Source organism: Coffea eugenioides, chromosome 11 (assembly GCF_003713205.1).
Source record: "Coffea eugenioides isolate CCC68of chromosome 11, Ceug_1.0, whole genome shotgun sequence".
Taxonomy (NCBI): Eukaryota; Viridiplantae; Streptophyta; class Magnoliopsida; order Gentianales; family Rubiaceae; genus Coffea; species Coffea eugenioides.
This window is the reverse complement of record NC_040045.1, coordinates 34,963,838-34,979,121: the sequence shown is the minus strand read 5'-3', so window position 1 is coordinate 34,979,121 and position 15,284 is coordinate 34,963,838. Positions and strand designations below refer to the sequence as shown.

At 34.4% G+C, this 15,284-nt stretch overlaps 1 protein-coding gene and 1 long non-coding RNA gene across 2 annotated transcripts; one reads left to right on the top strand and one right to left on the bottom strand.

The window, feature by feature from the left end:
- Nucleotides 1-170: 170 nt before the first annotated feature.
- Nucleotides 171-590, bottom strand: LOC113753500. Its single transcript, XR_003465046.1, has 3 exons — nt 502-590; nt 350-417; nt 171-259 (listed from the first exon to the last, which is right to left on the bottom strand). It is a non-coding gene; the product is annotated as an uncharacterized LOC113753500 (long non-coding RNA).
- An 8,976-nt stretch (nt 591-9,566) lies between these two features.
- Nucleotides 9,567-14,829, top strand: LOC113752392 (receptor-like protein EIX2). The gene is made up of 2 exons (XM_027296506.1): nt 9,567-9,582; nt 11,859-14,829. Exons 1-2 carry the CDS (start codon nt 9,567-9,569, stop codon nt 14,726-14,728), a joined length of 2,886 nt encoding a protein of 961 aa, XP_027152307.1. The 3' UTR covers nt 14,729-14,829.
- The last annotated feature ends 455 nt before the right edge of the window (nt 14,830-15,284 follow it).

Below are 15,284 nucleotides of genomic sequence, written 5' to 3'. Positions count from 1 at the left end.
AACACATAGCTAGGCAATTAAATTTTAAGCTACAAGTCCATAACAGCAACCAACTAATTTATTGTAAGTTAAGACCCGAGTTCTTCCAGCACCTAAACAAATAATCCAACACCACCATAACATCCAACCCAACAAAAGCATTAAGTAACAATAATATGCCTCAAAATTTGTAGAATCCACGAAAGCCATTGCCAATGAAAGCACCATTACATAAAGCTTAAGCCTTCCTAGATTTGCTGGTGGCCAACTGTGATTCAGGCTGTAAAATATAAGTAAAAAAAATTTAGACACGCAGAGAAACACTCCAGAAAATACAGACAAGAAGAAGGCATAACTACGTATGTATTACCTCCTTTTTGACAGACTCTTCCTTCTCGGACAAGATCAACTCAATATGGCAGGGGGAAGACATGTAGGCTGGCCAAAAAGATCATACATTAAAGTTAATAGACATAATGGACAGAACAGAAAACTGCAAAAAAAGTCATCTATCGGACATACGGTTTATTCTTCCATGGGCACGATATGTGCGGCGTCTTTGTTTCTGTGCTTGATTCACTTGAATGTGAGAAATGAGAAGTGAATCCACATCCAAGCCTTTTACCTGCAGGATAAAATAACCGCTGCCAAAGTTGTACAAAACAAAGAAATTTAGATTACAACTTCTGGATGCATGGACAAACCTCTGCATTGCTTTCAGCATTCTTGAGCAAATCCAAAATGAAGCTAGCATATTTAACAGGCCTCTGCATTGCTTACACTATCTATTAAGTACTTACTGTAGCAGTTTGATCAATCAAACAATCTTCCTTGCAGAAGTTCTTCCAGCACCAAAACAAATTGGCATGTCCTAAGGGTGTGATTATTCTGATATTGGCTATTTCTTTTAGCTATCCTAATGCTATGGTACTATTGTTGAGTAGCTAATTCTAAAACAAAAAAAAAAAAAAAAAAATAGAATTAAAAAAAAAAAAAATAAAGGAAGGAAGAACGAAGATGAGAGAAAAAAAAAAAAACCTTTTTTTTTCTCTGTGTGAATAAAGAAAAAGAAGCAAAAGATAAAAATAAAAATGGGAATAGGAAGAGATAAAAAGTGGAGAACTGGAGAAATCAGAAAATGAAGATGAAGAAGATCAACTCTATGCAAAAAGCATAATAGGAGGAATTCAAAGCTGATACTGATACTCTTTAACTTTTGCGACATTTCATTTTGACGCTTGGATATTTTGGGGCAACAAAACTGCTCTTATGCATTTTCTGTAACTTCAATTGTAGAATTAAAGTTCTATATTTCTTCAAATAGTTCTTGGTGGATTTAGCTCTAGACTCATCAATTGCGAGTTTTAAATAGCATATTAGAGTTGGATTTTAAGGGTTTGAATTACACCAAGTGTCAAGAGCAAAAATAAAGAGACTTTTTTGTTGATATTAGTAACATATCTATAGGTATTATTGCATATCAAATAAATAATTTATAACTAATAGATTTTACGACATCATGCTAATGTCATCAGGTTGTTTTGGTATCATCTGTCCCCTATACTCGGCAACCGTTAACTTTTGGAATTAACTTTTAGAATTAATGAAGCCATAATGCTTCGCAATAAGATGTTGCAACTGAAAAGTTCTCACTTTTGTGCTTTATTAATGACAGAATACTTTAATTGCATGTTTAATTTTTATTATTTTAAATAATCTACTTATCACTAATATCACTAATATTAATATCTTAAATCGTGCACAGAGGTGGTTATCATTGATGATGCTTCAATTGAATTTATTGCTTGCTAAGCACACCTGTAATTGATGAAAAGATGAAACAAAGATATGAATTTTTTGAACTTGTTAAATTTTGTATATTATTCAATTAATAGTTATTGGATTTTAAGAAAACAAAAAATAACTAAAATATGATATTTATAAAGAAAAAATTGCAATATAATAAAAAATGAAACAGTTAGTGGCACAGAGAATGGGACCAAAAAATTCGCTGCATTACAATTGTTATTTTATATAACAGAGACTTGTAGCTCAATTCCTTAGGACACAAGAAAACATAGAATGTCTTATAATCTGAAATCAAATTGTAGAGGAAAAGAACCAAAATAACAAGGGGTGTGTTTGGATATAAATATTATTTTACTTACTTTATAGTAATGCATCACAAAAAAATGCTAGGGTTAATAACATTTACTTCCTTTGAGGTTTGGCCAAGCTACCGATCAATCCCTGAGATTTTGCCAAATAAAAAAATGAACCTTCAAACTCAAAAAATTATAAAAAAAACATCCCCTCACCATTAGTCAACAAAATTTTGACTGCTAGTATTGATGATGTCAACCAAAAATATGTCATGCAAGCCCCAAAATACCCACTCTTAAAAACCAGTATTTCATCTTTCATTTCCCATCTTTTTTTTTAATTTAATTTCCTATTCCGTCTTCCTTTTATTTTTTGCCTTCTTCACGAGCTTCTAAGGGCACCAGTCATGGTAGCTGGCAGGTTAAAGACGGCCACCCAAGGTACCAATGTCCACCTCCTTTACAATCAAGTTGTGAAAATTTACAAAATGACACTCCTAAATTTGTCTTCTTGCATAGAACACTGTTTAGGCATCAGATGCAACTAGAAACTATTGGAGAACGGTGATATAAATTGAAAACAGTGGTTGCTCCTTCTCATATCACTCAAATAGCAACCAATCTTATGAAAGTTATACGGAATTTGATGCTTAGGATGAGAAGAAGATAGATATAGCAAGAAATCAGCACAAACTACTCAAATATTACAAGATAAAATCACAATTCGATGCCACATAAAACCCAAAATGTTATTTTGTAAGGAACGAAATAGATAATTTGATTTGGAACTAGGAAGCAAAGGGACAAAAAAGAGAATTTATTTTGTAAGGAACAAAATAGAGAATTTGATACTCTGTATCAAGCATTGGATCTTATGTATATTTGGCACTACTTTTATTATTGTCATTAGAGGGAAAGTTATACTCAGTCAACTACTCAAACTTATGCAAAAAGGAGAAACATGAAATTAACACCGGCAGCAATCATGAAAAAAATAGTTGGAATGCTAGCAGCAGCAAATGTCATTTCTAGGAGTTCTTTTCACAACTGCATTCATTCAGGATAGACACTTTTTTGCCCATTTGGGGGGCCTGGGGCTAGTCAGATAAGTAATATTCAGCCATGTTCTAAATGAAAATTTTGAGGTTGTGATTTCAACGAAATGTCTAAAAGGATCGAACAATTGGAAACAAATAACGTTTAAAATGATAAAAATTTAATATCAAGATTTAGTATAGGAAAAAGCCTGAACAGGAAAAACAAAAATGAACAGGCCTGACATTAGGATTAAAAAAAAATTCCAAAGAAGACATGTTGCCCGGAAAAAAAAAACATCCAAAAAAATAAAAACAAAAAAGGCAGAATCACTTAAAAGTGGGTGGATACTTGGACAATCATGCACCATTAAAGGCAAAGTGATGATTTGGACTACGTAAGCAAACATTTCGTTCATTTTTAAGCAGCGTGCATTAGCATTTCGTAGGAATTGTGAATTTAGACTACGTATTTGTATTTATTTGCAAAATCTTTATATATCGCAAATCTATAGTTAATAATAATTAATGGTGTACCAACATTTCTTAACGACACTCCATCATCTTTATATATATATATATATATATATCAAAGAACAAGGAACCAGTGGAGTAGCATTATTAAATTTCTCTTTTGCATAAATGTTTCGTACTAAATTGTTTATTTTGGGTTCCACCATATAAACGATAACAATTTGGATACATCACCAAATAGTTGACAATGTTAATATATAAGTATTTTATTACTTTTGCCAATGAAATCTTGATTTAGTAGTTAAAGTTGAAACCTGAACACTAGAGGTCCTAAGTTTTACTTCCATTCTTCTACCCTACTTTTTATATTCCACTCTTCCTGCTAGAGAAAAAAAAGGAATTTTAATAACTTTTCTTAAAACATGTCATGATTAGGGGTGTACGCGAGCCAAGCTACTCGCGAGCTACTCGCGAGTAGCTTGGTCAACGACTTGGCTCGAACTCGGGTTGACCGAGTTCGAGCCGAGTTTCGAGTAGCTCGAATGTAAATCGAGTCGAGTTTCGAGTCAAAAATCCCCGGCTCGAGGCTCATCGAGCTACTCGTCGAGCCGGGGTTATTTAAATAATATATTTATAATTTAAATAATATATATGTATTATAATTATAAAATGACCATTATGGGTATAAGTTAGATGGAATTTACAAAATACCCTTCGTTATCGAGTCTTATCGAGTCGAGTTTCGAGCTACTCGCGAGTACATCGAGTCGAGTTTCGAGTATCAATTTTTTTGACTCGATCGAGCTCGAGCTCCTAGGGATATATGAGTCGAGTCGAGCTCGAGTATAGCACTACTCGAGCTCGACTCGGCTCGATTACATCTCTAGTCATGATAACAATTAAACAGTAAATAATTTTTTTGGGCCTCATAACTGTTCAATACAAAGCCCAGATAGACCTAGATTTTAAATTCAGAACGTTGCTCATAGGACCACGGCAGGTGCAACTGTTTCTAGCGGTTTTGTGCATTTTGCACATTGGGTAACTTTATTTGCATACGGCGTAACTTTATTTGCACAACGTGTAACTTTAGAACAAATTTTTGTGGGCCACACACACATTGTTAAAAACGGGGTACAAAAAGTGATTTGGACTGTACAATTTTTTTTAGCCAAATCTTGACCGTAAACAGCTCAGGAGCGGTCCATCTGGTGACCGCTCCTGCCCCTCATCCTTGCTCATAATAGGCCCATCTAAACTGACGCTATCACAGGCCTCAAAAGAGAAGACATGCCAACCCAATTTTTGCATCATTAGGACATGATGTACATAACCACTGGGCCAATGGCTCAATGGCCACCTGGGAGGGACTTAAGTCCCTTCTTGGGCTGTTGGTGAGGGTTCAAACCTCACCAGCAGTGAAAAAAATCTAAGAATTGTATCATAACATTCCCTTGGTCTAGTTGGGTCTGTATACTCACTAGCCTCTACAACAGCCTCCTTAGAAAAAAGGACATGATGTACATGATAACAGCTAACCAAAATAGAACTTTACAATTGTTTCCCCAAAACAAAGAGTTCCCAAATGTTAAAATGGAGAATATTTCCAAAATTAAACTTGAAGCAAATGTTGTAGACATTAATCGTCCTAAATTGTTGCATTCTTTTAGTTCAATTATCTTGAATGTTATTCCATATTTTGGAAGACAGTTATCATGTATTGGTGATTTCGATTCTCCACACCGTGCATATATCCAAGTTTATTTGTTTTCATTTGATTTTATAAAAGATCTAGAGCAAAATAATAATAAAAAAATCTAAGATTCAAATGATTTTTTTTTTTGTCTCAAGAGCAAGTGGAAATGATTGGAAACTTCCAATCGAAAAAATAATGCATTTGCAGAAAAATCTCATTGACAGAGGTGGGCTCAGTTGATGAACTTCAAAGAAGATTTGCGTATTATCTGGTCATGCAACTTTTTGGTGAATGAATTTAATCACTGAGGAACAGTGCGGAGAAAGCACTTTCGTGAAAATGTGCAAAATTTGTAGCATCTCACAAGATATTATATAATAGACGTGCAGCAATAACGTAAATTATTTTTTTGTGCATCTATTCTAGCAAAATGGTAATATTAAATCCAATATCTACAAACTTTATATCTAACACGCAACATATGCACTTCAATATTTTCATATTTTGCCCCTTTAGACCCCAATAGTTTTAATTCTTAGTCAATGTGAAGCAGTACTATATTTTTTTTATACATTAATAATTAGACTTTTGTTATAAAGTAAAAATTAGTCTATTTAAAGTAGTAATCCTTCCCACCAATATAGTATTATTGCCACTTAAGTTTTTGACGAAGGATAAATTGGTCATTTCATCAATTACTTAGATGAAATTAGTTTTCATGTTATTTTTAAGTTCACTGAGGGTGTAAGTGCTTATTAAAATATTTTAGGATATAAAGTGCAATTAGTGTAATAATTCGTGGAAATTTTTTGCATTTAACCGTATCCCTTTCAAGCAAATCAATTATTTCAAGTCGATTCACACTTCGTAGAAAAGTGTCAATGCAACCAACTATCAACTAAAAATTGCAAACGTACCGATGCAATGAAATATAAATTACCATCTATCAATCTTCTCAGAATCAGAGCGTGATGGAAAATAAAAGAACCACCCAATGGACTTGACCAAATTGCCAATCTTCCTTGGTAGCTATCGCTTCTATGAGTTGTCACCTCCTGAAATTGGCAACGACTTGACTCAAAGAATAACCAACCATCAGTTACATCACAGGGCAACGACTTGACTCACGAGTCATGAAATTTTTCTTTTGAGAAATTAAAAGGAACCATCCAACGACGTATTTGGACCAAATTGTCCATCTTCCAGGACTCACACCTGCAGCTTTTGGAATTATTAAATTCTGTCGTTTAACAGCCAACCGTGTAGCACATTTTCTCGCATGCCTCGTACAATAATTGAGGAGACAACTATGCACCAAGACATGCATGCTTGAGATCATTATTCAGATGTAGTTCTAGCAATTTTAGATTGATTGGTAACCGATAATATTTTAATAAGTCGAACTAGAAAATATGTTGAGAAGGCCATTGGTAATGTATTTGTTCCTTTATTTGCTTTGTTTTCTCTTACTTTTTCCGTTTACCAACAAAGATATAAAGTGGGAAGGCATTATTCTTTCCTTTATTTTTGCGGAAGAAGCATATAGCTTTTTTCTTTATTAATATTCTTCTTTTTTTTTGTTACATTTTTTTATTTCCTTTGACTCCTCATTTTCTTCTCCGGTTCTTCCAATGAAACTTGGCTAGTTGTCAACGCATTTGGGTAAAGGATTATTTTGTCATTCTCCAGAATCTAACGGTAAAATCAAGATGACATTAGTTATGAGGGGTGAATGTAATTTGACCTAATCTCAAGCATTGATTGGTAATTTGGCGAAACCTCAAGAGAGTTAAATTTAATTAACCTAATATCGATCTAATAGGGTGTGTTACAAAAGTTTAACTACTTATATTCTAGCCCTATAGGATTTTAGCAATGGTTCAGAGCAAGAAGAAATTATAGGCCTTTGGACTTTTACCAACAATCTAATGTACTTGCTTTACTCTCGAAATGGAACTTTTGTCCTACTTCTTGTTTTACTATCGGTCCCATTTTTTATTATATTATTATTTCTCATTTATAAATATTATATTTTAATTTTTTTTGTTTTCTTACTATCAAATAACTACTGACACAAAAAAAAAAGTTTTTTTAATGGATGCCCATTGGGTGCCGCAACCGATCTTCTATTCCTCTCCTTATTCTACTTTCTATCGCACTTTTTATTATATTATATATTTTCTCCTTCATAAACATCATATTTTAATTCTCTTTTCTTTCCTTAGGTTCAGTAACTATAACTGAGTAATACACAAAATTTAAAAAACTCACAAATTCAAAATATACATAAAAATGAGACTTTTTTATGAATTTTCTCCTTGTAATTTAACCCATAATATTTTTTTCCCTATAATGACCCTCAATTACTTATTTTGTTTGTTATGAATTGTTTGTTTAGTTAATCTATGGACTATGTACAGACCACCAAAAGCGGAATGGAAACCATAGTTGATCTGCAGATTTAAAAAAATTAGTCTGGGAAAAAGAAGACCAAAATGGAAAATGCGAGTGAACTTCCTTGAAGTTAACGTACAAAAGAACAATTCAAACAAGTTTTACGGTTCAAGTGACAAAATTCACACACCGAATAATTGTCAGATTATATGATTGGACAGAACTGGAATGAAAAGGCCTGGACCCCTGGAAGCCAAGTTGCATGGAGAAAACATAACGCAAAACAAAAGCAATCATGAATAAAATAGTTTCGAAAGCAACTCACCGACATTTGATGCTCTCCACACGCTTCAACTTGGCGACAACCACTTGAAATGATAGCATCCCCGATTTTTTCTGCAACATACATGTTCTTCGTATTTTAGATCTTTTCAAGAACCAGCTATGAAACTGAATTAGTCAATCAAGACAAGTAGCAAAATGTAACTTTGTTGATCCATTTTTGGACACTCTTGAGTGAGGAATTGTCTGGTTCTGCCTAACTTTTGTACTTGTTATGATTTTTAATACATAATTACATTAATATATGTGAATTTTTTTTTATACATCAACTTTTTCAGGAGTACAACACTATAATATTATTGTACATCAAATAATATAACAAGTATAATAATCGTATCAAGCCAAATGAAAATACAATCGCATTGACCTCCTATCCAAGTGATAACTTGTTTAGATTTTAGGTTTTATATCTATATTATTTATTGAGACGTACAAATGTAAGAAAATACTGGAAAAAAAAAAGATGATGAATGACGTATGATGACATAAGAAAATCCATTTGAGTATTGCATATGCCACATAGTTTAAAAATAAACTCATAAATCATGCCTACCTAAATATTTGCAAGCATTTAGGGCATAAAAGAACCATGGAATAAATTTGCACCAACATTATTATGCTCATGTATAGAATACTTTGGCATATCCTTTTCAAGCAAATCAATAATTACAAGTCGATTCACAATTTACAGGAAAGTGTCAATGTAACCAAATATCAACTAGAAATCACAAACTTATGGACGTAATAAAATATGAATCATCATTCACCAATCTTCTCATAATCTTCAACACTTGCACAATAGGACCACCCAATGGGTTTGGGTGCCCTGGATCAAATTGTCAATCTTGCTTGGTAGCCATCGCTTCACCCAATTGTTACTTCATGAAACCTGGCTAAATCTGACTGGATAGCGAACGACGACTTGTTTGTAATAGTTTATGGAGGTTTTCTGCATTTAATCCTATCCTTTTCAAGCAAATTAATTATTCCAAATCCATTCACATTTTGTAGGAAAATGTCAATGTAGCCAAATATCAATCAGAAACCCCAAATGTATGGATGTAAGAAAATATAAATCACCACCATCTATCAATCTTTCCAAAATCTTCAACACTTAAGTAATGGAAAATAAGAGGAACCATCCAACACGTTTGGACCAAATTGCCAATCTTGCTTCTATGAGTTGTCACTTCATTCATGAAATTGGCTCCATCTCAAAGAATAAGCAACATCAGTTACATCATAAAACAACGACTTGACTCGCGAGTCATGATATTATTGCTTGGTACGTAGCCGTTGCTTCTCCCAATTGTTACTTCATGAAACCTGGCTAATTGTAATAGCCAACGACAGCTTAGACTTGACTCAAGAGTCAAGAAACCACTCTTTACTTCATGAAACCATCCAACGACGACTTGGTCTAAGTCGTTACGGACAAGTTATGTACATAATTAAGTAGTTGTGCTTTCTTTCTTCAAAAAAAATATATATATTCTCCTTATCTTCCACAAAAGACATCCCAAGTAGACTCACAAGTCTTCCGAGATGACGGTCCAGACAGGTATATATGGCTACCCTTTTGGCTGTCCTAAAGCTATGGTTACTATTGATGCGTAGCTAATGCGTATAAAAGTTGATATACAATTGTATTAGTATGACTATTCTAATTAATTCTTAGCAGATGTTAAAAAAAAGAAAAAAGCAAAAGAAAAAGAAGAATGTCTTAAGATCTAAAATCAAATTGAAAGAAAGAAGGAAAACAATCACAAGGAGGATGTGACCAGTGAAGAGAAGAAAACAAAAAATAAGAGATTCCATGTCTTTCTCTTTTGTGAATAAAGAAAAAAAAAAGCAAACAATAAAAACCGACAATAAAAAGAAGAAGAAGCGAAGAACGAGATAAATTAGAAAAAGGAGACGAAGAAGATAAAAACAGAGGAGGAACTCTATGCAAAAAGCATAAAAGGAGGAATTGAACGCTGATACTCTTAACTTTTGTGATATTTCATTTTGACCCTTGGACATTTTGGGCAATAAAAAATGCCCTTACGCATTTTCCAAAACTTTAATCGCAGCCTTAAATTTTACATTTCCATAAATAGTTCAAGGCGGATTTAACACTAGGCTCATCAATTGCAGGGGTTTCGAATTGTAGAAAATGAAGAGCAAAAATGAAGAGACAATATTTATGATGATATTAGTAACATATCTACAGATATTATTGCATATCAACTAAATAATTTATAATCAACAGATTTATTCCATCGGGGTTTATGGCATCCTCTGACCCCTAAACTTGGCAACTGTTAACTTTTGCAATCAAAGAAGTACTAATAGATGATGTTGTTTCCCCTCTCAATCTTTAGATTTATAACTTGCTTTTCAGTAAGATTTTGCCTTTAAGAAGCTTCTCACTCTTGCGCTTAACTAAAGAAAGAAATATTCTGCATGATTAATTTACTTTGTTTTGAAAGGTCTGTCTAATGGATACTTATTGAGCATTGTTAAGATGTACTTGAAGTAATAAAAAATTAGGGGAAATGATTTTTGAAATAATTTTTGAAACAACAAAGAATTCTATATAATGAATTAATATAGTAGAAAACCTAAATTGGAAAAGAAAATAGAGAGAGAGAGATAATATTAGGATGGAGGGAATATAATAGTTATTCATTTTTATACTATTTGTGTTTTTCTAATTTATCTCTCAGTAAGCAAACATTTTTTCATTAAATTTTTTGCAGTGCACTGGTAATATCTATAGAAACTGAACTTAGATTACGTGTTGGTATTTATTTGCAAATTCTTTATATATTGCAAATCCCTAGATTTTAGATGGCGATGACATAGGCATTTCAATTTTACTAAATGCTAATGGTATATCTGAATTTATATAATCGTTATGATTTTTGTCAAAGAACAAGGAACCTATGGAGTGGCATTTACAAAAACTAGTGCTATTTCTCTTTGCATAAACATTTATGAACAAATGATTTAATATTACTATTATATAATATATAAAAAATATTACACATCCAAGTAATTTACAAATATTTAACCTTATTTAAACTGTATTTAATATAAAATTAGTGAGTTTAGAATTCCATAATTTTATATGCTTGTCAAGATCTATGCTTGTCAAGATAAAATTACTCTTAGACTGGCACAAAATGTGAAACTCCAATTTTCAATCTTGCGTATAAAGAACTTTTACAGTCCATCTTCAAAACTAAGACGGCCCACATGAGTATTTCGCCAGATTTAAACTTGAAGCCAAGTTGTTTTTAATTTTATTTATGGTCCTAAACATGAGTATTTTCCAGTATTGTAATTATCTTGTATGTTTTTCATAGTTTGGAAGAAAGCTATCTTGTGTTAAAAAGTTTGATCTTTGACGCTCAGGATTTAAAACCAGACAATGAAAAGGTCTAAGATTCAAATGATTTTTAGTGTCTAAAGAGCACACGCAAATAATTCGAAACCTCTGATCTAAACTAAAGTCTGTTCACGTGACACAAAGTGTTTCAGCTTTCTTTTTTTTGACAAATTTAAGCCTAAGGAAAAACACGGAGAAAGCACTTCGTTGGAAGTCTGGAAGCAGTTGTTACAACGACTAATAGTGATAGTTTAATTAGTCATGCAACTTTCGACCTATAAATAGGGGCTTTCTGATTTTTGCTCGACGCACTCAAAACTTCTCGTGAATATTGTGTGAAAGCATTGATTAGTAAACAAAAGCCAAAAAAAAAAAACCATCTCCGAAGATCGAGTCTGTTAGTTTGTAACAATATGATCAAATTCACTCCATTCATTGTGTTATGGTTTGTTTTTTGGCAGGTAGAATTGATCTTAGTTGCCACGCAAGAGCATATTCAAACGTGAGTTGCTTTGAGAACGAGCGAAGAGCTCTCCTTGAGTTTAAGAAAGATCTAATTGACAAATCAAATCGCTTGGCATCCTGGACCGGAGAAGATTGTTGCTCATGGGAAGGAGTTGGATGTAGCAGGAACACTCGACATGTGGTGAAACTTGATCTGCGTAATAATGCTGCTTTTGATCTTGATCGATTTTGGAGGGGGGACACGCAAAATTATGTGTCTATCTATGGTGAAACTTGTTTGGGAGGCCAGATAAGTCCTTCGTTAGTGAATTTGCAGCATTTGCATTACTTGGATTTAACCTCGAATTATTTTGCAGGAATTCGGATCCCAGCATTTATAGGATCATTGAAAAACTTGAGATATCTCAACCTTTCTAATGCAGGTTTCAATGGGACAATTCCTCCTCAAATAGGAAATCTCTCAACCTTAGAATATCTTGCCCTTGGTAATAAAGCAGAAGGTTTTAGTTATTGGAAAAGTGATTATTATCTGTCCACTAAGAGTCTCTGGTGGATCACTAGCCTTTCTTCCTTGAAACATTTGGACCTCTCGGGAGCGGACCTAGGAGAGGCTCAAGACTGGTTGCAAGCATTTAACAAGCTTCGTTTCTTATCCTCGTTAACATTACGATTTTGTCGTATTTATTCCTTTCCTTATATTGCACACCTTAATTTCACATCTCTTACCTCACTTGACCTCCATGACAATGCATTTAACTCCTCAATCCCTCTCTGGTTGTTTAATTTGACTTCACTGGTTCATCTCGACCTCAGTTCCAATAGTTTTTTTGGTCCAGTAGTTCCTCACAGCCTTCAGCATTGGACTTCACTGAGCTACCTCGATCTTAGCGGCAATCAATTCAATGCTTCACTGCCCGATTCACTTTTCACTTTGAACAATCTCGTCCATCTGGACTTGAGTGATAACCAAATCCAAGGCCCACTCCCCTTCGGCCTAGGCAACCTAACTTCTCTTTCCGTACTGGACATGGGAGGTAACAAGTTTGAAGGCAAAATCCCAAGTGCGATTGGGCAACTTCGAGAACTCACCGAACTCGATCTCAGTGATAATAGGTTCAATGGTACCATTCCATCCTCTCTTTGGAGGCTGAGTGAGTTGAAATCCTTGTATCTATCTGGCAATCCATTGAGCGGGGAGTTGCGTGACATTCACTTTGCCCAACTCGCAAAACTGAAAGAGTTAGTATTATCCTCCACTCTACTTGCTCTGAACGTGAGTTCCTCGTGGGTCCCACCATTCCAGCTTCACGCTATAGATACGAGTTCCATCAAGATGGGGCCCAAATTTCCTCTCTGGCTTCAAACTCAGAAAAGAGTCGAATATCTGGGCATGTCAGATGCAAGCATCTCAGATACCATCCCAGATTGGTTTGAGAGAGTGTGTCATGGTATAAAATCTTTGGATTTCTCCAACAATTACATCACAGGGAAACCACCCGTGTGCAAAGGCAACAGTGGTTATGAATTTGGCAAAATGTTTTATTTGGAGTCCAACAAATTCGAGGGGCCTTTGCAATTGTTACCAACAGATATTGCTGGATTGTATCTTCAAAATAACTCACTGCAAGGGATTATTCCACAGCCCGACATCAACATGACATTGGATATTCTTCGAGTACTAGATCTCAGTGATAACCACTTCATCGGCAGCATCCCTGATTCTTTGTGCAGCTTACAAATGCTTGTTGTCCTGGATCTTTCTAACAACCAGCTCTCCGGAAGGATCCCTTCATGCATTGGTAAGCTTAAAACGTTGGGTGTGCTAAATCTAGCAAACAACAGTCTCTACGGGCACATTCCAATTTCATTGGGACATCTCAATTTTCTCCAGTCTTTGCACTTGGACCGAAACAAGTTTACAGGGATGGTCCCATTCTCTCTCAGACATCTGGAAAATTTGCAGTATCTTGATCTTGGAAAAAATGGACTAGAGGGCATTATACCAGCATGGATTGGGGATGAACTATCTAGTCTGAAGATCCTTGTGCTTGAATCTAATAATTTCCATGGTGACATTTCCATGAACCTCTGCAAATTATCATCCCTTCGGGTTTTAAATTTGGAAGACAACAACTTAACTGGACATATACCTCGCTGTTTTAACAACTTTACAGCAATGACATTGACAGAATTGGACCCTACAGTTACTAGATATATTGAAGAACTCTCACTTTTCGTCAAAGGTGAAATGTTGAACTACACCTCAAGCAATGTGGCATATGTTAGATTCATGGGGCTCTCGGGAAATAAACTGAGTGGGGAAATACCTGTCGAGTTAATGTCTCTTGTTGGATTGCAGGGTTTGGATTTATCTAGGAACCATCTAAGTGGAAGAATCCCAGAAAACATTGGGAACTTGAGCCAACTTGAGTCTCTGGATTTATCCAAAAATGATCTTTCTGGTCCAATTCCCCAAAGTTTGTCGAACCTAGATTCTCTGGGCTGGCTGAACTTGTCGTTCAACAAGCTAACTGGTCGAATTCCATCCGGACGTCATCTGCAGACATTAGACGACCCAACCATTTACATGGGAAACAGTGGACTTTGTGGTGAACCGCTAGACAGAAGCTGCCCTGATGGTAAATCAAATGCCGGAGAATCTGATGGTGACCATGAAGATGGCAAGGAGTCTTATTTTTATTGGTTTTATGCTGGTTTGGGACCTGGTTTTGCTGTTGGACTCTTGGGATTCTTCAGTGTCCTATGTTTCAAAAAGTCATGGCGCTATGCATACTTCGGATTTCTGGAGAACTTGTTGAATAAAGTATCGGTAGAAATTGCATTGCTAAAAAGGAAGTTTGTTTGATTGATTTTACATGCATCATGAATTATATAGGATGTATGCTTCATCTTATTGTAAAATAATAAAGTATAAATAAGGCATTTCCACTTCCTTTTTGGCGTGCAGCCAAACGACAAAAATTTCTTGCACAGAAAAAAAAAAAAAAAAGCCATCATAAAATACAGGGACGACCAAGCAACGCAACACATAGCTAGAGCATTAGCTTTGGAAGACCTTTAATCTTATAATACAAATGTAGTTTTTAACTAGAAAAGATATATTAATTAACTCATCAATCTGTTAAAATAATCGGAGGTCAAGAAGGGACAATGCAGTCTCTTCGCACAATTAAAAATATGTATGCAGTCTAATTAGAGTCATAAAACATTCAAATTCAATGGAGATGAAAAAATGTCTCATTGTTTTGAAGAGAAGACGTATGAATAATCACATAATCAGAGTTAGCCCACACCCTTTTTTTCCCCTTTTTCAAGAAGGATGCCAATGTTTTACATGTTACAATATTAAATTGTTCAACAATAATATTAAATTGAGATTAAAGTAAATTCAAAATATTAAA